Source organism: Zonotrichia albicollis, chromosome 1, assembly GCF_047830755.1.
Source record: "Zonotrichia albicollis isolate bZonAlb1 chromosome 1, bZonAlb1.hap1, whole genome shotgun sequence".
Lineage (NCBI taxonomy): Eukaryota > Metazoa > Chordata > Aves > Passeriformes > Passerellidae > Zonotrichia > Zonotrichia albicollis.
Window position 1 is genome coordinate 35495229 of NC_133819.1, and position 25017 is coordinate 35520245.

At 36.9% G+C, this 25017-nt stretch overlaps 1 protein-coding gene across 4 annotated transcripts in view; it reads right to left on the reverse strand.

The window, feature by feature from the left end:
• The window catches only part of ANKRD28 (ankyrin repeat domain 28), a 120054-nt gene that overhangs the window by 52722 nt on the left and 42315 nt on the right, over positions 1-25017 (reverse strand). For 2 of the 4 annotated variants that reach the window (XM_074538032.1, XM_074538026.1), the window contains 2 exons: positions 20693-20776; positions 8-86 (listed from right to left, as the gene is read on the reverse strand). In XM_074538032.1, coding sequence (XP_074394133.1) covers positions 8-86; positions 20693-20776 — 163 coding nt within the window. Of the gene's footprint in view, positions 1-7; positions 87-20692; positions 20777-21870; positions 23753-25017 lie in introns of those variants that run through there. The other 2 variants (XR_001333319.3, XM_005480911.4) reach the window with 2 other exon arrangements.

Below are 25017 nucleotides of genomic sequence, written 5' to 3' on the forward strand. Positions count from 1 at the left end.
AACATACCAGATAAAATAAGTAGTTCAATAATTTCTGCATCTCCCAGATAGGCAGCAGCATGTAAAGGGGTCCTTTTCTCATTATCCTGTGGTAAGAGGGGGGAAAAAAGGTTTTATTTAAAATAAAAAAGTATGGTTTAGCATTTTGTATGTTATGAAAAAACACTGCATAAAGTTCATCTTTCAAATACTGTACATTATATATTTAAAAAAATATGATTACTCTAAAGACATCAGTCAAACTTACTAAGACAAGCATGCTTCTCCCTAAGGAGCTCAAAACACCCACATAGCCAACCACTGTTTTCCTGACACACACAGGATGCTCATCACATCTTCAGATTAACCCACCAGTTCTAAACCACCAGTCACTTGTCTCCAGAGACACGAACTCGAGCCTGTCCCACACAGTTAAAACCAGTCTGTTATTGCCATATGCAACAATTAGTGAGAAACATTTTCTTTGTGAAGTTTAAAGCAATTTCAGAAGTTACTATTTTAATAGAAAATAGAAAAGAACCTACAGTGTTTAAGGGCAAAAATAGTGGAATCCAATTTCAACTGTTTCAATTACTATTAATAAGTAAAGAGAAGACAGAGGTGAAATTTGTTTTGCACAAAACCCACTCTGCAAGTAACACCCAGTACTTTTAATTAGTTCAAACTGATCTAAGGTCCTTCTGAAGGCACCAGTAAGACATATTATTCATTCATGCACAATATATAACAATGAAGTTCCTCTTTTGAAAGATAAACACAAAATATCTTGTAACTCTTTCAGGATCAGTGCTAATTTCCCTGCACCAGTTTATAGCTTAATCAGAAAAATAAGATCACATCACAGTGAGTGATAAAAATGAACAAGAACCAACCAGTTTGCTCTCTGAGGGAAGGCTGGTGAGAAATCAAAAAAGAGACAGATAATCAGTCAGCATCCTGGTTCTGGCCTAAGTTCTGCTTAGATCTTTTTAGCAGAGTTTCACATACACTGGGGGTGAGGGATCAGGATAATATTCAGCAAGAAATTTTAAGTGGCAAGGCATTTCTATTCATTCTACTGTTGTGTCACGACTATCATAAAATTAACACACGTTTTCTACTGACATTTTATTGTGAAAAGCAATCTTCTCCCTTGCTAGAATAACCTTATTTAGTGAACCCTGACTTGACAGCTAGCACCATGAAAGAATAAAATTAGAGTTCATGGCAGGAAAGATCTTAGAGCAAAACTGGAGCTGAGACCCAAGAAGTTCTTCTGAAACATAAAAGGCAACTTCAGAATTCAGAGCATTCAAACCACCCCCTCTACAAAAACATCACCACACAAAACCCCTTGCCCCAAACAACCCACTCCCTGCCTAGTCCCTGCTCAGAAAAAGTTAAAGCTACACAGTTCACCATATTAGCAATGTTTCCTAACACAATATCTGAATTACATGCAAGAAATTCCAAACTGAGCAGTGCAAACCTGACACTGATGCACCCTAAGGAATCAATGCTACACTTATCACTAACACCACATATACCTCAGCAATTTCTTGCCAGGATGTCTCAAATGCAGCTTACACATCTAGGATAAAAAAAGATAGGCCCCTGGCACTAAGGACTTGATATCTTGAAAAAAAAAACCCTTTAAAAAAAGGAGAAAAACCAAACACCGCCCTCCCCCAAAAAACAACCAAACAAATAAGACAAATAAAACAAAAAATGCAAACAAAAACCCCAAAAAAACACCCCTTCCCCCCAAAACCAAACAAGAAAAAAAGAAAGGAAAAATACCAGAAGAAGGAAGAAAAAAGAAAAGCAATACAAATTTTAAACTTGTTTCCCCAGCTGAAAGACAGTAAAGACCAGCCAGCAATGAAAACCTGTTTTTATTCCTACAGTATGGAAAACAGAGCTCTTATAGATAGCTGACACTGATGCCTTTTTGATAATGCAAAAAAGTATATAAAGTAGAGATTAGGGAACACATAAGAATGAGTATGATAGTATTCTGTCTGCAATTTCATCACAGAGTCAGAGAAAATAGGATGGGCCATAAGCACATTTTTCTGTAGAGACAGCATTTACACAGGAACATGAGAAAAACTGCATTCCCCACTCAGTGGGCAAAATTCATTATTATAAAAATGTACATCACACTTGTGTTGTTGGTGACTTTGTTTTCTTTTGTGTTTTTTTAACAACTCAGTGACAGAAGTCATACCAGTAACTAATGTGACAGAATGAATCAGAAATCTTCCAATAAAACAGAGGACAGAAGGGAGGGGTTTATCTAGAACTACACTCATCACCAAGCCACAAATAGATTTTCCCAAAACATCCATGGTCCAAACTTCTGATTAATTTCAGACATACTTCCCCAAAAAATCCAAGCTCTGTTAGTGAAAACCCATCCTGAAATCACCAAGATACAAACATAAAAGCAGCTTAAACACAAGCAACATTTCCACTCCACCTCTCCAAGCTGTGAGTTTCCAGCCATGCAAATATTTCAGTTTTGCTGCTCTTAAGCTGGCAGACTGAAAACACCCAAAGCCCAGCTCCCAGTTCTGCAGCAGGGAGCACGTGTAGGCAGGAGGTTGGACATGTCCCTGCTCTCTGCAGCACCAGGGCAGCCCTGCTGGGACACTCGGGGCTTGTCCCTTTCTGGGTCAGCTCCAGAGATCGGAATTTCAACAATCCCAAGCCCCAGGGTATCTACCGACCACAAATATTCCACATGCTGAGGGTGCTTTGACAGAAATCCTGGCCTTTCCTTCCCCTCTAGTTTCACAGCTGGCATTCTTCTGATGCTTCCAAACACTTTTTAAAAAATGTAATGTCTCTGTGAAAAAGGTTTTTTGTTTAGTATTTAAAAACCTGGTTTTCAGAACTTGTCAAAAAAAAAAAAAAACGCAGAAATGCTGCATTCAGCAATCTCTCATGATGAAGTTTTTTACTTCCACTAAAGGAAAATTCTCATTTTGCTCCATCTGAAGACTTACATTTAATGAATTAATTTTAGTAAATGAAAGCTGAATAAAATTAAAGAGAATTCTGCATTTTCAATGCTACTAAAGTACTTCTGAACAAATCAACTACATTTTATTCAAACAAGTAATCATTTGATGAACAAATTTCATCTGCAAATACAAATTGCTGCATATAAAGGACTAGTTTAAATAACACTAAGAAAGCTTTCAGCCTTAACAAGGATCTTTGGAAGCCAACATGCTGCACCACTGGTGTTGTCACACTAATATAAATGCTGGCCCTAATATTCTTCCTGTAATTTCATAAATTTAAATCACACTAAAAGAAAAATTTCACTAGAGAAGGGATTTTGTTCATAATAGTCACTGTTACACAGAATGTAAAATCTAATACTGATGGTATTATTTAATTCCAAGTATTGCAGTGTTGCAGCAGTATTTACAACACAGAAAAGCAAGTGTTGTGGCACCTTCATTTTCCAGGTCAAATATCTGCATGACAAACAGGACTATTACAACTCTAAATCAGCTGTAATGGTAGTGAGGACACAGATCACACTGATTGTATTAAGCAGGTTTTACATAGTTGAAAGAGAACTTTTACCTTTTTAAAACTAATTTCCCATGGAAACAACACAGAAAATTATATTCCCAAAAGGAAACTCTCAAGTTTAACTCCAGATATTGGTCAGTACTGTCATTAAACTAAAAAGCAATAAAAGGGCTCAGATCTTAAGGAATCAGTTTTCAGAATTATACTTCTGCATCACAAAAGCCCCAGCATCATATCCATATGTACCTTTGCATTATGTGAAAAATATACAATCCTGCCATTCCCAGTAATTCCATTTATCGAGTTTCCCATGCATTCCATCTACACAGAAGTTTGCATCAAATAGCAATATGAGAAATGCATGGGAGAAGGCCTTTTGACCCTGCCAAAACCAAATCTGGAATAAAGTGACATTGACACTGTGAGCTTCTTCATAAACTCTAATCTAGAACAGTGGTGATGCCACCTTTGTTTCTTTTGACCAAAACCAGAAGCTTTAATTGCTTCACTGCTTATTTTATGGATCAAAACTTCTACAAAGGACAAATTTATGCTAATTTAAAGATGTAGGTTTCAAACCTACCTCTTTTTAAAGTATCCTTTGAGTAAGTGTCCTTTGAGATAAAACAATTTATTCCTGGTTTGGGCTCTATCTCAGTAATTGATTTAGAGTAGCCACATACAACTACAGTGAGTTCTAAGGAGCTAGATGCCTTTAAGGCAAATCTCTTATCCCATGAATATCCAACAAGACTGCCATAACCAATCTATGACTCTCCCAAGAGTACATTAGAATATAACTTCCATTTGCCCTTCAAATAGTTCAACATCTACTGATCTGGATTCTTTGAATTAAAGCATTTTCTGAAATAGCCTGAATGCAACTTCCCCCTTCATAAAACCTCCTCTTTAGCTATCTGCTCTTCAAAACCAAATTCTGCAATGACACTTTAATATACTCTCATTATTTTATGATCACAGTTCCAAAATATCTTTTAATAGGTGTTTTGTGCTGTATGATTTGTCATCTGTCTGCTTCTAGTGCCATCTGTTCCTGGTAGAAATCAACTCTAAATACACAATCACAAATCTTGAACAAGCTTCAATTCCAACATACCCTGCAGTAGCTTTAACAAACATTCCTTTTAAATGAAACTGGGCTTAAATATAACTCTTAAGTGCATTATTCAGTTAGTTTAGAGAGACAGGACTTTTCAGCCGGGATGATGTATAACTCTTGAGTTCACTGAAAATGTCTAAGGAATGATTACAAAGTATTTCCAATCCTTTGGTAGGGTCCAGTAGCACTGTGTGAAGTCCTAGTGCTACTCTTGGGAATCATTAAAACAACAAATTTTAGTTACAAATTTTGCTACAGTTTTTAAAAAAATCATTTCCTGAGGTGGAATAGCTGTCTAACTAATTTTTTTTTGTTCCTATATTAAAAAAAAAAAAAAAAAGAACAGACGTAAATACTTGGCTTTCACATTCCAACTTTAAACTACTTAGAAGTTTACTTTAGGTACTTGATTCCAGAAATGAGGACTAACTCTTCAGAAGTATGTTCAATCTCAACTGTGTCTTACAAACACATAGCTAGCATTTGAAAATTACTGAATTGAAACTAGAAGAACAAGATTAAGTACTAAACTTTCAAAACTTGTAAATACATGAGAAATTAATACTGTATCTCTACCCTACCCTAACTGTAAGTCATCTGCTATTTCTTTGGATTTTTTGTTATATTTTTAGTCAATTCTCAGAACTTTGCATTGCCAAAAATCAACCATTTTCTAACTAATTTTGTTTGACATAATTTTTGGAAGCAGACCTCTATTTTCTCCCCATATTTCAAAATTAAGATGCATGTCCAATATATAGAGAAAGCTAATGTAACACTAATGGTCTCCTGCATGCTTAAAATATGAAGAAATTATGACAGTAACCACAAAACCAATACATATTACATGGCTAACCACAAAGTACCCTTTGAAGCCAGACAGTAGATACATTTTAGTTGAAATTATTAGATTTGGCATACTGACTGCATTAATTTCTTGAACTAATTTTCATGCTCCTATTTGTATGAACACTTGTACCGCGTTTGCAAGAAACATTTTTGCAAGCCCAGTATTAAACTTTCACTAGCAACACCTTATCGCTACTTATTAAATTTCAGGACATGTCCTCCTCATGCCAGCTGTTAGGAGGGGAGAACAAATCTAGAACTCCAAAAAAATCACAAAAAAAGAGGAGGAATTTTTGCCCTCTTGCTCATTAACACAGAGTGACCATTGATGAGAGGGACCTTATCTTGCAGGAGAAAAAAAGTGGTTTTAGCAACAAGGGTCACATCAGTCATAATCTGCCAAACCCCACTGTTGTTGCTAGCTAAGGTCTTCAGTACCAGTTTAATAGTGCATGCTCTTTACTTGTTTCTAGCTGGTAATAATGATAATGATAGTAGTAAAACAACAATAATAAAAACTGGCACACCATGGAAAAAACCACAAAAGCTTTCACTTATGACAACCATTTGTGGCACTGTGAGTTTGTGGAGGCCTTAAAAAAACTGGATAGCAGCTCTAGGTTACAATAAAAAATAAAAGATACATCAGAAGAGAACTTCAAAGTAGCCTGGAAAAATGTTACCAGAGCACCATTTTAGGTCAAACCAAGAGTTTACCCGAACATAAGTCATTCTAAACACCTGTGTTCCTCAAGAGTACGGGGTTACAGTTTTCTAAATTGTCACAAGGAGCAATAATAAAAAATGAAATTCCATTGTAAGATATTTTTGAGTGAATCTACACTGACCCACAAAACAACCATGAAGCACCATACTTGTTGCATGTTAGAAGAAATTACTACTAGCTATTTAATTGCAAGGGAGACACTAACTTTCCACTTCAAATATCTGATTTTCCAAACATCAAAATCCCTTAGCAACTGCAAATGGTCAGATTTCACATATGGGCATATTTCAGAAACAAGACAAAAGTTTAACTTGAGTCTGGGTGAACGGGACAAGCAAAATGGGGGAAACCCATGCAGAGTGGCATAAAAAACTACAGCAATGAAAAAGTCTGATCTATTCTGATTTCAATACTTATGGCAGTCATAATTGGCTAAGAAATTTGGCTATAAAAACTATCAAGATATATTCACATTTCCACCATAAAAAATTAATGAATTTAACAACACAGTGAACCTTGATCTGGAAACCTCCTTCTCCTGGACAATAAGTTATCTGTCATGGTAAAAACCTAAGGGGGAAAAAAAGTATCATTTATGCCAAATTGGAGTTTTAGAGTCTATAAAAACAATGACCAACTGACCAAGTACAATACATTTCATAACCAAACAACTGTCTATTCCTTTTCTGACTATTGAAACATCCCAGGCAATCAAATTTCTTTCCTATATTTAAAGTTTTACAGGAAAAAGTCCAAAATTTGAGTTTTACCTTTAGCTAGAGAAGAGCAGAATGACATTATCTGTTTGTACACCATTCCACATTGCATGCACACAAATGAGAATCCCCACCAAGAAGGAGGCAAGAAAGAATTTACATTGCATGGCTTTGCTGTATAGGCATACTTGGCAGCTCCAGAAACATCCTTGTTTAGCATGATGTCTCTTGGCATTTTTAAAATTTTTGTGACTGAATTTAGGCTCAAGTACACAGAACAGCACTAAAATCCCTGGAAGATAATTTACTTCCCATTCAGCTAATGATTCTAGGCAAATAATAAACCTAAAACTGATAAAAATCTCTGTCCTTACTGAAACACTGCAAATAATTCATGCACAATATAAAAACTTATAAACAAAAAGCACATTGAAGGTTTGGTTCATTTCTAAAATGCCTAAACACTAAAAGCAATCCTAATCTTAAAATTATCTTTGCACAGAAGAAACATCATTTTATATCTGTAAGACAGCCCATTTATATATTTTTAGCATTTTTAAATAACACTGGAAAATACCTTTTATAAAAATTGTACAAAAAATATTGAGAGCTCAAGTCATGTGAGCAAACATCGGATGCCAAAACTACTCTTGTCTAAAAGACAATCTAGTCTTTGACTTTGGCACAGAGCAAAACAACTTGACAGGAAGAGGACAGGAGAAAATTTGCTGGCTTAACTTTCATTGAATCTCAAACTGTAATGTCCATAGAAACTCAGCAAAGTGAGATTTTAAATGTAAGTTGATACTACACTACCAAAAAAGATTGGTAAAAAAGGAACCCAAAGCTCAGAACAATTCATGTTGTCAAATAACACCATTCCAGGCATCTTTCATTAACTTCAAATGCTGCCTTACATGACAAAAATTAGGTACAAAACACCATTCAGGTGTAATTGTTTGAAGCCCTGTTCCTTTTACAGGAGTGGCCCCAAAAGAAAGAAATACAAAAGAAAGTGAGTCACACTTAGATCAAGGAACAGCAATTAAGCTTCAAACTTCATCTAAGATTATGATTGCTGGATCTTACAGCCAGCTGATGTCTCATTCAGAACATGAGAGTAAAAAATTCTCATTTAAATATATACAGTAAAAACCTCAACAGGTTATTTTGATGTGGTGAAGGTGTTTGAAAAGTGAGATTCAGTACTTGAGCACTCCTTGTTCACACATGAGAACAAGAGTGCTTGAGGTCTTCTGGTAGACATTGCATCTTTATTTGTCTCAACTTAAGAGGTCCACAGCAAGAAGACTTTTTGACTTGCTGTCAAGTATTTCAATTATGTCAAGAAGCAGATTTTGAAACAACTAAACACCTCTGCACTTCTCTACTTCCAAGTAATTCAGCTCAAAACCATTTATCTTCAATTATTCTTTCTTGAAAGTACTGAGTCAGAGTGTTTTTTGGAAATACTCATCTTTTCATGCCCTTTAACCTTGATGTTCCACACAGATTTTGTAATATTGCTATTATAATTCTGCTGGTCAGGTTTTAGAACTTGTGTAGGGAACAAGCTAAAGAAAAGCTAAACCCAGGTTTTTACAAGCTTCTACATTTTTACATGTGTTGGAGACACAACAATATTTTTACACAACAGATAAATGTTTCTGGCTGAATTAGAAAGGCCAGGATTTCTTATGAGCAAACTCAGGCATTCATTTGGATATTGGATAAGGACCTGAATAACTAAGCAACAAGCTGCTGCTCCCTTTCAAAGAAAAGTTCCAACATCAAGAACTGGTCCTATTTATCACTAATAAAGGTTACTGAATTCTTGCCCAATACATAGAATGAATAAAGAGCTATTCTGTACCCTCTGGTAAGAGCAACTTGATCTCACTGTGCAGCTGAGGCAGTTTGGATGTACTTTCCTTTAACTCAGGAAGAAAAAAAAAAAGGCAACTTTTAGGGCCAAGACAATTTGTTAGCATTCTAGAACCCTGTGGGGGGAGAGAGCAAAAAAAAATCACTAAAATTAAAAAAATACTCATCCATTAACCCCTACAGAATTCAGAACTCTGTTGTACTAAAAAAAAAAAAACAACACACAAAACCCCAACAACAACAACCACCAAAAAAAACCCCACAAAATTCCCCAAACCAATAATATATCATTGAAAATACTTGCCCTTGCCTTTATCCTTCCCAAATGCCAGTTATATGATTTGCAAACATTTACCTGGTAGGTATGACAGAAGAAAACCCCAGCTTTTAAACAGAATGGAGTTGCTGGTAAGAAAAATGATAAATAATTCTGAAATTATTTCTGAAAAAAAAAAAAAGGCAGCAACATGAGAAAACAATGGATTTTCCATAATGAGAGTACAGTGCTGTGGAGCACATTATGTAACCCAGGCTGTGCTCACAGAGTGGGCTGGAACAGGGGCACTGCCTCGTCTTACAGTGTCATCATCTGCAATGTCTGAGGACACAAATAAGAAAATATGCCAAGAGTGAAATCAGTACAATCCAAGCTCTGTTTATGCTCCAGTGAAAGATCACACACCACACTAGGTAAGGTATGCACATCTCCAGCACAGTTTAAATCCAGCACATTACGTTCGGGCCACTGACACTTTTGTTCAGAAAAGCTGGGGTTTCTGCCCTTTTCACTGCAAAGGCAAGTGCTCAAATGACAAGCACCGATGGAAAACAGATATTTGTCCCACTAACTGCATTGTCTTGCTGACAGGAAAAGATGTGCTTCTCACGTTGTATGTTTAATGTTAGCACCTCTTCTTGGAGCAAGCCAAAACATTTTCCTGCTGTGTGTTAAGCTTCATGAAGGAAGGACATCTAGTTGGAATATGCAAAGCCCTCCTTTTAAGAGACCTTTGCACCATTCTGGACCCCAAACAGCATACAACACAACCTATGTTAATTCAAAGGCTAATTGTCAGGCAAGAAAAATCTATTCTGAAAAACACAAATAAAACTTGCACCCAACAATGGAAAATGAGAAATCTCCACGCTGATCACAAAAGAAACCCAACACAAAGCCTCATCTAAACCTGCTGGTTATCTTAGGATCAAAGTATCTTATGTACACTATTTCTTAGGCTAAGTGGACACAGGAAAAGCTTAGAAGATAACTGTCATTATAGGAAAAGCTTGCAACAACTAAGGCAAGATATGAGCACTCCTTTGAGACATCAAGTCAGCATCATGTAATTTATTTATAAGTTACCATAATTACACATATACATATGTATATAACTAGTACTTAACACAAATTCAAATAGAAATTACATTAATGATCAGGAAGGATGATAATAATAATGTAGGACTTCAAAAGATTGGAAAGAGAACAGAATTCCACTGGTTTTGGAAACAGAGGGGTACAGGCTGATATCATAGGCCTGAGAAAATACCCCTAAAACTTCATAATCAAGACATTGTATCTGAAATTTTGGAGCATGCTCTTCAGCAAGAACTCATTGAAAAAGATCTTCAGTTTCTTTATCCTGATACCTGACACCAGTATGAGCTTTTCCAGGTCCTACTGACAGTAGACAAGAGTCCTCCTCCTTGGGTATTTATGGGACAGCTCTCCCTACATCATGTAGCAAACAAATGAGAAACACTTTCTTTTCACTGTTTTTGATGTATATCTACCCTTTATTAAAGAAAATTTAAGGACCTTAAAAGATGCATCTACCTCATGGAGAGCTTGTGTACAAGGGCCAAACTGGACAAAGGAAATTATGTTTGCTGATTGGATATTCCACAGTAACATAGCTTCAACAACTTGCATAGTGGAGAAAATCAAAGGGATGGTACATATGCATAAAGGGTTTTCATCCAGAAAATGGCTACAAATAATCAGTAAATTCAAATCCCATCTTGCTTTTCCCAGCAATGCCCTCTTTAAGGGCTGTCCTATGTTGGAAGCTAATGCACATTAAGACTTCTGGACTTTTTTCTCCTCTCTGCTCTTTCAGTGGGGATGTTCTGTTCTAAAATACCAATTCTTTGCATGTCAGGCACAGCAACTGCCAGGAATAACTCCAGTAAGCTCCAACTATTCAAGACCTTGCCTCTAGCTTGTTTTGTAAAAGCAGCCAGAAATGCGTAACTTCAACTCTGCTTTGAAGGTTACAATCTTAAGCAATAATCACTAAAAGTAAAAAGGCAAATGAAACATGATCTACCAAATCATTATCACTAAGAATCATACAGGAGACTCAAACACAAAACCCTTGAAACTTTAAAAACTCTTTAAACTTTTAAATTTGAAGTAGTTATTCAACGCTCTCTACACCAATGAGAATTTTTCCATGTTAAAGAAATCACAGTGACTGAAACAAAAGCTGTCTGTCAAATTCCCAATTACTGCAGAAGAAATTCAGTGTTTGGCCAATACTGTAAAGCACTGCCATGCAGACATCCAGGCTTGTTTGCCCAGTTTAGCAAGCAGTAAATCCACATTAGCATAGTACTGGGAAAGCTTACCAGGCCTGATGAGAAGGAGGAGATGTTTGCCTGAGTAGCACACTAATATTAACTCATACTAAAGTCTCCAAAGAATCATTCTCATTTCCTGTTCAAGGCAGCAGCATGCCATGTAAGCACAGTGCTCTTCTCAGTTCTACCATTTGCAATGGTAACTTTTCAAGAGCCACTGCCCATAAGACAGTATGGGCACAGTGCCAGCTCTACTGAGTACCAATTTGCTGATGTGGGTCAGATTATCCTGTAACTCTGCTCAAGGTTTGTTTGCAGCACTCTAATATGAGTAATAACTTGATCCAGCTGAAAATCTCATTTGCAGAGGCTAAAGACAGTGCTATTGACACAAAGGATAAAACTTATTCCTCTCTGGACTAGCAAATTTCTCTCATTAAACTTTTCAATTCTGAAGGAAAATGCCTAATTATACAGATTTGTATTTAAAACATCTTGAATCTATTTCTAAGCCAGAAGAGGAACTCAACACCATTTGGGACAGACTTTATATTGAGGCTGAAAAACATGATTCACTCTAAAACACTACAGAGGAACTAAGATATCTGATTAATCATTACAGATGACATGCTTGAGAAACATCCTACACTAATGAACAGGAAATGCTCAAAAGCTAAGTTACAGTAAATAGCTTCTGTGTGAAGATTTTAAATAATTTTTGAGTAGCTGATGGATACTGTTTACAATATACAACTGGCAGCAAGTTTCCACTACACCTGGAAGAATTAGTCTCCAAAGTTTTCTATTTCTGGACTCAATCAGGCTCAGATCAATGGATCAAACAATCTATTGCCCAATCCTTCAGTAGTAGAATCAGCTTTTGTACAGAAAGAGCTTCCCTACATTTCCTGCAGTGAAGTTTCTTCTTATCTCTTCAGACATAAGACATGAATATTCAGGTATTTAACAAGATACTTAATTCTTTACCAAAATAACTCCTGGACATTCTGGCATGGTAGTGCTGCACTCCTTTTCCTCCTTTACAAACACCTCACTAAAAATTGATCAGGTTTAGTGACAAGGTGTTTCACAAGCTTTGTCTCTTGTTAATACAACACCACACATTTTGGCCTATGCTATTCCCACAATGTCCTTCCAAAAACAAATTCCTGGACTTTCTTACATACAAGATAATTCAGCTCCACATCAAAAGCTGATGCATATATGCAAGTTCTGAGCAGGCTGCTACTGTTTATTCAAGATCACAAATGCTCCCCTCAAAACCAGAATCCTTCACAGAATCTTCATTCAGATGTGAAGAAATTTCAATTAACTGAACACATTATAAAGCAAGAGTCTCATATGACTCATCATTTCATCAGGCTGGTCACACAGGAAATGGGGGTTCCTGATTGTGGTAAAAACACTTAGAAAGTTTAGTACAGAGAATATCTAGAAGCAGAAAGCAATACAGTACTCCGAGGTGCACATTGGACAAAAATCCAAACACAGGTTTAAGGAGAAAGAAACATCTTGCTCCATTAGGAAGCTGTATCTTGTTAGAAGCATGTGGGCAAATGAATAGAGAAGATAGACTTAGCATCAGTCTCTGGGGTTATACACTATAGTTTTCTCACCCATACATTCAAAAAATTTATTTACATATGCTTTGCCCAAAATGAAAACATACCAAATTAAAGCCATTAACCATTTGAAATGTCTCTATCTAATTACAAAAGCTCTCAGTTCTTACTAGAGATCAGTACTTTGCAAGAGATAGGTATAATTATTGTTATTTAAATGGGTAATAAAAATTCTTCTATTAGAAGTTACAGTAGAAGGGTCTGAAGGCACACACAGCTTGTTTTGTGTTTTATGTGCACCCTGAGTTCACCTGGGCTTTGTGAAGCCTCACAGCCCCTCACTTGCCCAATATGAGATTTCTTGGCCCCTGCTGCAGCGCCTGAAGCTGGGTTCCAGGCAGAGGCTGCCAGGCAGCAGCTCCTGCCCTGAGTTTCTCAGCAGTGCATTTTACTGCAGGAATTCTCTTTATTAGTGCTTGTTTATACAGGAATGTTTTATTTCCTCTCCAACCTCCTGCAGCTATTTCAGAGGCCTGTTCTCACTGTCATTTCATTATATGCCTTCTGTTGTTAAATTTAGGCAAGTGACCATTTAAAAAAATAAGCTCACATTTTATCTATAACTTGAATGCATTTACATACAGGCATACACATGTATGTGTTCTTTCAATATTCAGTTCTTATTTGCAGGAAAACTGAGACGGAATTACTGCTCTAAGCTACAACATATCCTATCTTCTCATCATATTAGGAAGTCTTTCAAACTCACAAATACCTTTAATTTTATCCCCCAAATCTGCTACACTCTAAATTGAAGATAAAAACAAATTACAAAGAATGTTCAACCAAGCAGAAACCTTTCTAGTGGAGAAAGAAAGGTTTCAAGGTTGAACAGATTTCTAAATAGATAAATGATATGGGAAATTAGCAAGCAATTTTAAAACAAATTTTCCTCTAGATTTGATCACTATAATGTGATATAAATATTAAAGATATAAAGATATATAAGTATATATATATAAATATAAATATTGAGATACACAGCAGCTATAAAAAAAACAGATCCCAAAAACAGGAAACTAAATCTGTCCTTATTCTAACAATCTCAGAGGAGAAAAAAGCGTTCTCAATATAGCAGAAAACATGCAAATATTTCTATGCATTTTATTAATACCTCAAAAGTTACTATTTTCACTAAATACTTCTTTGCTATGATTAGAGACTTGAGATATTACAACATTTTTGGAGAGAAGGCCTTAAATTCAAGTTTTATTTTAATAGGTCTAAACTGTGCACTCCTCCAAAATTCTACAGCAGCTACACTTTCACAAAGTCAGTCTAGATGGTTCAAGTTACAATAACTACAGTGTCTCTTTATTAAAAGCTTGCCTGCCTTTGGAAATTAGCAAAAGATCCAGTAAAAAACCAGTGACTAACAATTTTAGAGAACAAAAATGCATAACTGATTGGAACTCTTAAGCAATGGCCACAACTAAGAAACCAAAAGTGTAAAAACTGACCTATTAAAATAGGAACTAAAAGTAAATAAATTGTGCTCTTCAGAATATTTTACAATTTTCTGGGCATCTTTTTAATTCCTCCCTAGCATTCAAATGAGCAAAGCAGACATTATGTCTGTCCTGCCAAGGAATACAGTAAGATGCTGCTCCACAGTAACAAATACTTTAGTGCAAGTTTTTGTTGCCAACTTCAGTTGCCAGTGAAAAAGTCCTTCCTGTAAATCATCTGATTTGCCTGCAGGAGCCTGACAAAATAGTTACCAACACTGGGTATGAGCCATGTCTGGGACAAACAGACTGGTTAGTAAACCCATCATCTCACCTCTTCAGAAACACAATTTGAAAGAGTTAAAAACTCCTCACAACTCCTGCTTAGCTGTTGTTACATTACATTCATTTTTAACCACTACTTACTCTCACCAGTTTAGGTACAAAAACCAGAGGGTAGCTTTGCTGTGACTGCCAGAAGCTTTCTCTGGAACCAAGAGGTGCTGCAGCTGAACTGGTCTGGAAAAATATTTCCCTGCAAACATACTCTTGAGTGCACCAAATCACAAACCACTGTGAACTCCTTTTCCTGATCAATAGTGTCAGCATTCCTGAAGTGGAAAGGAGGACTGCTAGGACATGTCTCTCTTCCCATTGCTTTTATCTGGCCCATACAAATCTCTGCAAAACTGTCAAGGTCTTTTCCCCTCTTCTCAAAACAATTTTCACTCTGTTAAAAATAGCATCTCTGAGTCTTGCTCTCACCAAAAGCACAGAAACAAGGTGCTGTACATCAACCACCACTGTTTAAAGAGCATCACATATTAACCTGCTTTGAGAACTTTTTCCAGTTGTCCCAACCAGCAAATTCTTATACTAACAGTTACTTAAAGTTACAAAGGCACTGATAACAAAAGGCATAGCTCAAACACTTTATGCATATCAGTTAATGCAGAAAAGTTTCTAGAAGCACAGATAAGTCAAACTAAAGTGAATTCACATTTGTAGTCTGCATATATACTTTTTATAAAGAACAGACAAATGAGAAAATCCCTATTAGTAATCGATAAAATGATTGGCTACAGAAACATCATGAACACAAAGGTAAGAAAATACCTAATGATTATTTTTACCTCATTACCAATTATGGCTTCTCATTCGTTTTCAAACATGTCCATGATATTTACTCTTAAGGTTCTTTACACTGAGAAATATTTCAATATAATTGCTGAATTAGACAGCAATTATAATTTCTTGCAGAACAACATATATAAAAATTCTTTTAATGTATGAAATAGGCATAGGATTCATTTGCATGATCAGAACATCAAACTTTATTAGATCTTGTAGAATGTTCCATACTACAGCCAAGTAATTCAGGCTTTCCTGTTCTACACTGCACTCTCAAGTGTACAGAAAAACACCTGTTACCCCAGTAGTCCAAACAACAAGCATAAAGATGAAAGCCAAGTGACCATATATCCATTACCTATTTTTTCTATTTAACCTCTTTCTTTTAGGCCTTTGCTGACCATAATCATCATCTCAAAGAATCTTTCTTGCTATTTAAAGTGTACTGAAATTTTCATTATTCATTCTTAAATTACTAATGTATTTGGGACCTGTAATAATCTAATTCCCCCAGTACCCAGACTTGATGCTGTATAACGAGTCCTAGACTTGTCACTAGACTGAAAAGTCAACTTTCTTCTTCTTTCAGTATATACAGTGACCTGCAGAGTAGGATAACCTAATGCTGTGTCTTATCCTAGAACAACATCCAGCAGCATTCTCCTACTATGCAAAAAACACAAAGAAGAAGTTATGCAAACCCACATTTGGCAGGACTGGGAATGAAGCCCACATCTCTACTGGAGCAGCTATCCATGGAGGCACCCCACCACCAATCAGACAGAATTTTAGCCATCCTGTTTGCATCCAGCACTTTGGTGCTACAGGATCACAGCCCTTGAGAGTCCCACCAACAAAACGTGGGATTTATGGGCAACCTTTCATTGCTACCTAACATGGGTGTGGGTTAGGGAGCACAGACAAAAGATCATTTGGTTCCATGGTTTTGTTTTGTTTTTCCCATCTTCCCCAAATAGCAGCACAGGTGAATTTTTACTTTGTGGTTACTTACTATACAAAAAAGACATTAAATTAGGAGTCATGCTGGATCAATAATTCAGAATAGAAACCATGCAGAGAACCCTGATTGCTACAGGGTAACAATGGCTGTAATGGTACAGTATGAGGAATTTCACTTCCCATTATTTCATTTTATGTTGGGAAAAAAACCACCAACTCACACATAAAGCAGCTTTAGAACATTCATAGTTTAAAATCTATTTTAATCTCACAAAGCACAATGCAAAGTAGGATCCAGGTACTTAATTTATAAGTAACTTCTCACATATGTCAACATTACTATTTTATACAGCAACAGGTGAGCACTTTTGAGCTCATTGTGAGAGATCGGGGTGATTTTGGGAATCTTCCAAAAAAATAAAAGCTTGTTTGGCTTTAGTATGAGAAGAGCAAGGGGCACACTGACACCAGTTCCAGAGAGGATCAGATGTTTGTCCCCTCGGCTAAGATCAAGTGCAATGGGGTTATAAAAAATGCATATTGGGTTACCTGAAGTATCAATTTTCATGGCAAGAAATACTACCCTAATAGGTCTAGGAGGAGGAAAAATTGTTCTGATTTTGAACAATCGCTTCAGTAGTCAGATTTGCAACCTCTAAATCATTTTTGACACTGAGCTGGTATTCCCTTGAGAGAATTACATTCTTAACTAATAGCTGACAGGAAATATTCCATTTTCATGATCTTTTAAACTAAATGTGCATCATACGAGTTTTGATGACAAACAGAAATGGCCGAGTTTACAACAGTAACAGATCTCCAAATCTTAAAAAAAAAGTTCCAAACCAATACTAATTTATAAATGCAATGCTGGAATCATTCAGTTAGCTAAAACAAATTGCTGAAAAGTAGAATTCAAACCAGCCACACTAATCTAATCAGCAAGGGCAGGAAACATTGAGGATCTCCATTAACTAATAGATATTAAATGTGTCCATTGTCATGCAAGATTTTCCTTTCTGTCAAGTCTCAAAAGCTCAAGATGGTACCAAGAAATAATAATAATTTTTTAAACAAACAGACACAGCATAGCAGAATCCATGCTTGTAACAGAATCTCTATGCTGTTTGACATATGTGATGCATGTGATTTAAGCTTGATTTATGAATCAAGCAGCTACAGTTACTTAAGCTTTCTTGGGAAAAGATGAGTGAGAAGCAACCCCATCCCGTCTGGTTTGGGTTTTTTTCCATTAACTGGAGCCTCAGGAAAGTACACCTTCCAAACAATTTATTTGAACAAAGTTCCTATAAATCAGTTTTGTCTATAAAGAGCTGCACATTTCCAGCTTGCAGGGAGGGTAAGCCTTTTTGAACCCCAGTTTAAGCAGCTAGGGATACACTCAATTTGTCCTTTCTTCACAAAAGATTACAAGAGCAGATGGAATACAATACATACTTTCTAAATCTAAACTGAGCCTGTGACTCAAGAGGCTGGTGTGGCATGAACAGAAAACAATCTTCTTCCTGAAAAAAGCCCATTTGCTACTTGTACATCATCTTACAGTCACAGCAGCAACTCACAATCTGTAAGACTTCGTAAAAGTAAGAAGGTAAATAAAGGTGGATGAAACAGGAGGAAAAAATATCCACATTTCGTCATAAAAACCCTTCCTAGATGAATGTCACTGTCACAACAAAGATGTACAACAGCCCTATCTTCACTTTTGGGCAAAATTAACTCATAGAACGCTGCTGAGTCTCCAGTTACAGAGTCTGGCCCATGCACAGGGGAAGGGAGGATGGAAGGAATCTCAACTATTAGAATACAAACTGCAAAATAATTAGTAACTCTTGAGAGGGGGAAATGACTGCAGAGGCATTGAAGGGAGTGACTCTGGAATTCAAATAACTGTACTGAAATATTTGGATAGCAAAGTGGAAAAAAATCCAGTATATACACTGGTCTAATACAATCCACAGCGGTCAAAACAGTCTATCCCGATCCTTCTCTTTTGTTAGGAATATAAATAACTACCACATTTTCTTCACTTTTTCTCTCCTTCTGTCCACACCAATTTGTAACACGTAACTCAGGGAGCAACAATGAATCTAGACTTATGTAGAGATATATTACCTCCAGCCAAGGACGTTTTCAACAAAAAAACCCAAGGAAAGGAACATAATGCACACAGACACACAGAAAAATGTATTAAGCAGTCTACTTCATTGTCTACCAGACAATGGGAGAATTTACATGCTCAATTATTCCCAACAAACAGCATTTAAGGGATAAATGTAAATTTAATATTAAATACTGCAGCAGGACTAGGAGTGCCATGATAACAAACAGTGGTCATGTGTGATAAGCATCTCCCTGTGCTGAAGAAGGTGGTTGTGAAAAAATGGCATATTTGTCCTGCAAGGCCTCTAACCACACCTTGGGTGTTACTAGGCTAACACCTAGTGCACACATGTTCTATTAAAGGCAGATACATCCACAGAAAGGAATTAAAATAAAAAAAAAATAGGACATAAAATATAGGAACCTCCAGATTTTGACTATTTCTCCTACAATAGAAGTACCTTGAAATCTGAAGTAATTCTCTTCAGCCAAAGACAGCAAAACATATGAGCTTTCCTATTTATCAGCTGGCTTCCTATCTTCCAATTTATTTGCAAGTGTTTGATAGAACTTGAGAAAGAACAAAATCCAATACCAAACCACTCCCACATGCATACTGAAATACAGCAGAGGCTTTGGTAATATATAGTTTAAAAAAGCAGAAAGATAGTAAACCTAACTTTGTTTACAAGCTCTAGAGCTATGAATGCTAAACCTGACTTTAACACATATGAATACAAAGTAACAACACTAATTATCTTCCAGAAATAAAAATGGCAATAGGACCAGAGCATATAGATGCAGACACGGGAAGGATACAAAACTAGTGCTCTCGTAACTAAAAAGAATATTAAGTCTTTTGGTATAATTCATCATACAATCTTGCTTAAGGACATACAAAACTCCTGAAAGAGGATAAAAAGTCCAACCTTATCAAACAAAACTTCAGATTTGACAAAAATTTCTTTATACAGGGTCCTACTCAAGCTCTTCAAGACAATAGGAGGGCTCCTTTACACTGGGACTTTTCACACAGCATTTCTCAGCTGTAAATTCTGCAGAATGCTTTTAAATGTCAAAAGAGACATACCAAACTAAATATTTGCTTTTGGTTTACATCTCCCTCGAAGAAAGTGTAAACAATCATTATGGTCTTAAATGGGCCCCTAGGAAGCAACTACATCTTAGCCTTTGCCCTTTAGCATCACTCTTGCTCTGAGGCATTTGGAGGAGAAACAGCTGTATACATTCCTGTAGCATAAGCTCTAAATGGTTTTTGTCAGTTTGCTGTAATAATCAAAGCAATTTCTAATCCATGTAAAGAGTTTATGCTATATTATCTTTCACAGTGTAAAACACGCATATTAGAATTTTAATAGAAATACAGTAACTGCATGCTGTTCAAATCTTGAATATCATCCAGTGGAACAAACTTAGTACCATTTCAGTATAATTTTTATGTCTGCAGTGCCTGAGTCTGCAGCACTGCAAAAATAAAAATCCTGTTTCTCATTCTTACTAATACAATCATTAGGCTTCCCTTTTTAAAATCCACTATTAAATGTACCTACTGAAACCCCAGACTATGTTCTTATATTGTCTCATGTATACTATATGCTATATTCAATTTCAAACCAATTCAAGTCTACATAGCATCACACTCAACCAGTCTAGCTTTCTGTAAATTAGTCTGATGCAACTGAATAAACAAACTTTGCAGTTACCCAAGCACTGCAGAGCTAACATTTACGAGGAATATAAAATTAGGTCTTTACTATTCACACAAATCTGCAAAGCTATACATCTGATTCCCAGTATTCCAGTGTATGTATAGGCATTACTTAGCCTGGAATATAAAATGTACAGCTCAAGAATTAGCAAAGTTTTCAAGAGATGAGTACAGCAGAAAGATGTAACAAACAAAATTAAAATACATTCAAAATTAAAATATATGCAAAGATAGCTATATTTGATTTTACCTGAAAATTAACATCTTCTTTCTTAAATATTAGTGCTCGAACTTCATCAGGATCTCCATTAAATATAGCTTGAACCAATGGTGGCTAAAATGAAGAAAAAACACATCTTAAAATAAAATCCCATTTTAGGTTTTAGTGATACACATACAGGTTTTTTTGATACATAACAGAAACCCAAGGTAACGACAAAAAACCCCATTCCAGGCAGTAAAGCAAAGAAACCAGCAGCAGTATTTAGAATCAAAGAAATTGCAAGTTTTAAAAACCTCAAACACACGGACATCTCTAAGTCAAATAAATATATACCTGAAAGAAAAAAAAGGAGCTGAGAAGACAAGCTTATAACAGCTGAAAAGAGAACGCCTCAGAACAAAATTAGGGTTGTCATTACATGCTGCAAATTCTATACAGTATAAGCAAACAATCCTCTTTTACATTAGCAAGTGACTCAAGTTACTGGAAGTCTTTCACCTGTTTAGACAGAGTGGGAAAGCAAAGTGCATCAGATAAGTATGGTAACAAATTCACACTCACACACATCTATTACTAAATATAGCAGGATTTCTTAGTAAGTAAGAAAAGCTCCTGAGGTATGCTAGCAAGATTTAAGTCAGTCACTTGACAGAATAAAATAATTTAAAGCAATAAAAGCACAGTCCCCAGTGTTGATCATTTTCAGAAAGTGTTAACTTGAATCTAACAGTAATACCAAGATTGTGACTTATGGTAATTTTTATTTTAGCTTAGAATTGCTCTTGTTTGATATAACTATGTACTCTATCAGTTCTCAAAATAAACACAGCATATAATACAATGATCACATCAGCTTCTAAAGTGGTACTGCATAAATGTACTATTGAAGAGTGAGAAGTGGAGCAGGGAAAGCCCATTTACTTCAAATACACTTCCCCAAGCCTTCTAAAACCCCACTGCTATTACACAAGAATCAAGACCTGTACTTGCTGCACCATAAATAAGGTTACATGAAATAGCAAGGACCCTTGCAAGCATAAATTCTACCACTAAGTTTCAGCTTTTTCCATCTTTATTACATGCAGATTTTATCACCTTGTCTTGTTTCAACATTGCACATATTCATCCTTATCCTAGGAATCTAGCTATCAGTATCTCAGACAGCATTAGAAGCAGGAAATATGCCAACAAACAACATGCCTTACCAGCATGTTTCCAGAGGGTGATGGATGTACAGATACATTTTCCTGAGGTAAATTGGAAATAAATGTGGGAGAATCATCTTCTTCCTCCTCCTCCAAAACAACAATACAGACTCGACTCATTCGATCCGTTTGAGGAAGCAAAAGCAAACACGAAAATGCCAGCAATGGTATTTTTGGAAGCAGACTGCAGGTATCGCAATAGTGACCATAGAGGAAGCACTTTCACCTGTTTCACAGGCCCTCACCAACTTGTGAGTGCTCCTGCTGGTGTCTTAGCATCTAGAAAGGGACATTCCAATCCCCCCCCACGCTTCATTTTCCAGACTTAAACACCATGAGATGTTCAAGACACTGCTGAGAAAAAGTTGTTCTTTATAAAATAAAAAGTCCCTAAGCATCGAAACCACAATAACAAAACCGTGGAACAGCTGATAAAAATATCCCAAGATCCAATTCCATTCGAACAGCACTCACTGTCGCACACAGCTGTCCTTTCAGAAGCAAATTTGTCTTTGTTAATGTCACAACTTCCACAGCGTCCTTCTACCCCCACAGTGAAGTCATTGTTGCAGAAGACACGACTCCGTCCTGCAGAGGACGGAACAAGGAACAATTGCCCCGAGAGAGACGGCCGCAGCTATTCCCACTCCTGCAAGGTCAGTTTCAATCAACCCTCACAGGCTTTCTGGTGACTGAAAATAAACGTGCCTCCCGATCATCCTGCCATTCTACAGCTTCCTTTCTCAATGTCAAAAACAGTCCGGACAGAAAAACACATCTCGGTTCAGCAGTTATTCAGGACCTGCTCAGAGGAAAAAATTCTTTCCCATGCAAGAAAATAGCTGCAACGTGCAGCACGGCTGCAGCACATTTACATGCAATGAGTCAGACCCCAGGGACAATGAACTCCTTGAATAGTATTGCCGGCTGAATCCAGCAAAAGCAGCGCAGCCGGCGCTGCTCCGTCAGGGACACGAGCAATGCGGAGCGTTCATTTCTCCTTCAGCAGGCAGTAGCTGGGGCTTCTCCATCAGGGAATGCGTAAGGCAGAAATACTGTCGAGGAGGAATGCTTCAGCAAAACAAGCTAGCTACTGCACACAAAAGCTCAAATTACTGCCTTAGAAGACTTCTGAAAAAGCAGTTCATCACTCAAGTGTTTCTTTTGATCACCATGTGAATGCAGTTCCCATGATAGTCTTCATTCAGATTGAGGGGGAGGAAAAAAAGGAAAAAAAAAAATCAGACTCTGTACATCTTCTCTGAGCCAACTTCTTTATCCGAACATCTGTCACTGCGCCAACCTGATTCTCCTCTTCAGTTAGAGCTTCTGCTTATCAGGTTTTCTCCTTGACAAATTAAATTATACAATCAGCAGATAGCCTTGTGAAGCCCCAAGCCAGCTCGGCGGTCCGGGTCGGCAGGAGCGGCGCAGCGAGCGGTGCCACAGCGAGCGGTGCCACGGCGGCGCTGCCCGGAGCAGCAGCGCTGCAGCCTGCCCGGGTGCAGTGCCTGGTAATGCTCACATGTCACTTACCGGAGCACCCGGCCGCCGCTCCCAGGGCAACTTCCTCTGGCACCAAAAAAACCCGCCTTTTGCTTTTTTTGGGGGCAGTCTTTGCAGCCTGCGCCAGTTCGGTGACTAACGCAGCTGAAAACGTAAAAATTCTATAACTGAAGAAAGAGCGACTGTTTAATATTTTCCACTAAAAGCCGCAAAGCAATGTGGTGTACTGGCTCTGCTGACTAACTACACTTTAGGCAGTAAACAATTCCAGCGCTTTAACTGCTTTCATATGGCACTGGTCAGAGCAGCAAAGCAGTCCTCATTTAACTCACTAAAGACAACAAATGCCCCACACAAATCCTCTGAAAATTAAATGAAAAATAAAATCTTAAAGCAATAGGCTGACTATTAAAAAGCCAGTTATTAACAACCAAACCCGTGGGTTTTTGCAATTAGTACAGACAAACACAACCTCAGCTTGAAAAAAAATTACATTAAGTATCATTTAAATATAATATTATTAAAATATACCATCATAATGAAATACAATATGAAGCCCTACAACTTGCTGAATAAATACTTCAGCTTGAATCTGCCTAAATGGTGCTGGCTCGTGGGTGTATTATGTAAATGGCTTCTGTCAAAAGTTGCTGGATAAGCTTCAGTGCTACAGGAACAGAGGGAGGATTTTGCTCCTGCTGTGCAGCATGAAGGCAATTCTGATGTCCTTCAATGGCTGCTAAGAGCAGAATTTGTCAATGGTGAGCAAATTTATAGCTCTTCAATAAGGTATTTGCACTCATGTTTCACACAGGAAGCCAGACAGAGAGAAAGACAGGTTTAAATGGTGGGTAAGTGGTTTGGATATAAATAGACATACTAAATTCCCACCTTTGGGGGCCACAGACAGGAAAAGCTTACATGAACTCTTTTGCAAAAATGCCTACAGTAGCTTGATTGTAACATAATGAATTGCTTAAACACCTCCCTTTCCCCCTGACACTTCATGCAGGTGAAACTTATTCTAAGTGCAAAAGAGTACCTTGGTCAAGGGCTCCCTGACCTCTAGAGTCCTGACCTGGCAGAATATAGAACCAGATTCTGATTCATCATGAAACTTCAGATTAAAATTTCTCAAAACTAACTATAACTATAAATAACTTTATAAATATAGTCTGTTCATTACATAGAGTCTAGTTGTTTTGAAATCTCATACTTTTGGTCTTAATTACAAAAAAAGCAATGATTTGTACACCACACTGCTTTGTTCTAGCATTTCACCCATTTATTAAAAGCAACAACACAGATTACCTGAGTACATATGACAACTCATGTTCTTCTTGGCCACAGCAGAACTAGTTCTAATAAACTATGGACATCCTCAAAGCTCAGCTATTGCAACACCCTACTGTCTGCTATGGAACACAACAACCACAACATAGAAAATAGTTTGCTTTCTATTTCTGAAAAATGCCCCAAGGAACAGACACTTTAGCTTTTTGCATAACTAAACTTGCATTTAAAAAAAAATAAAACTCAGATTTCATGTGTAAAAGCAAAATACTGGCACAATGCATACTCAAGCTTCATATGATACACACACACTTGCTAGATAATGGTTTTCCAGCTAAGCCCACATGT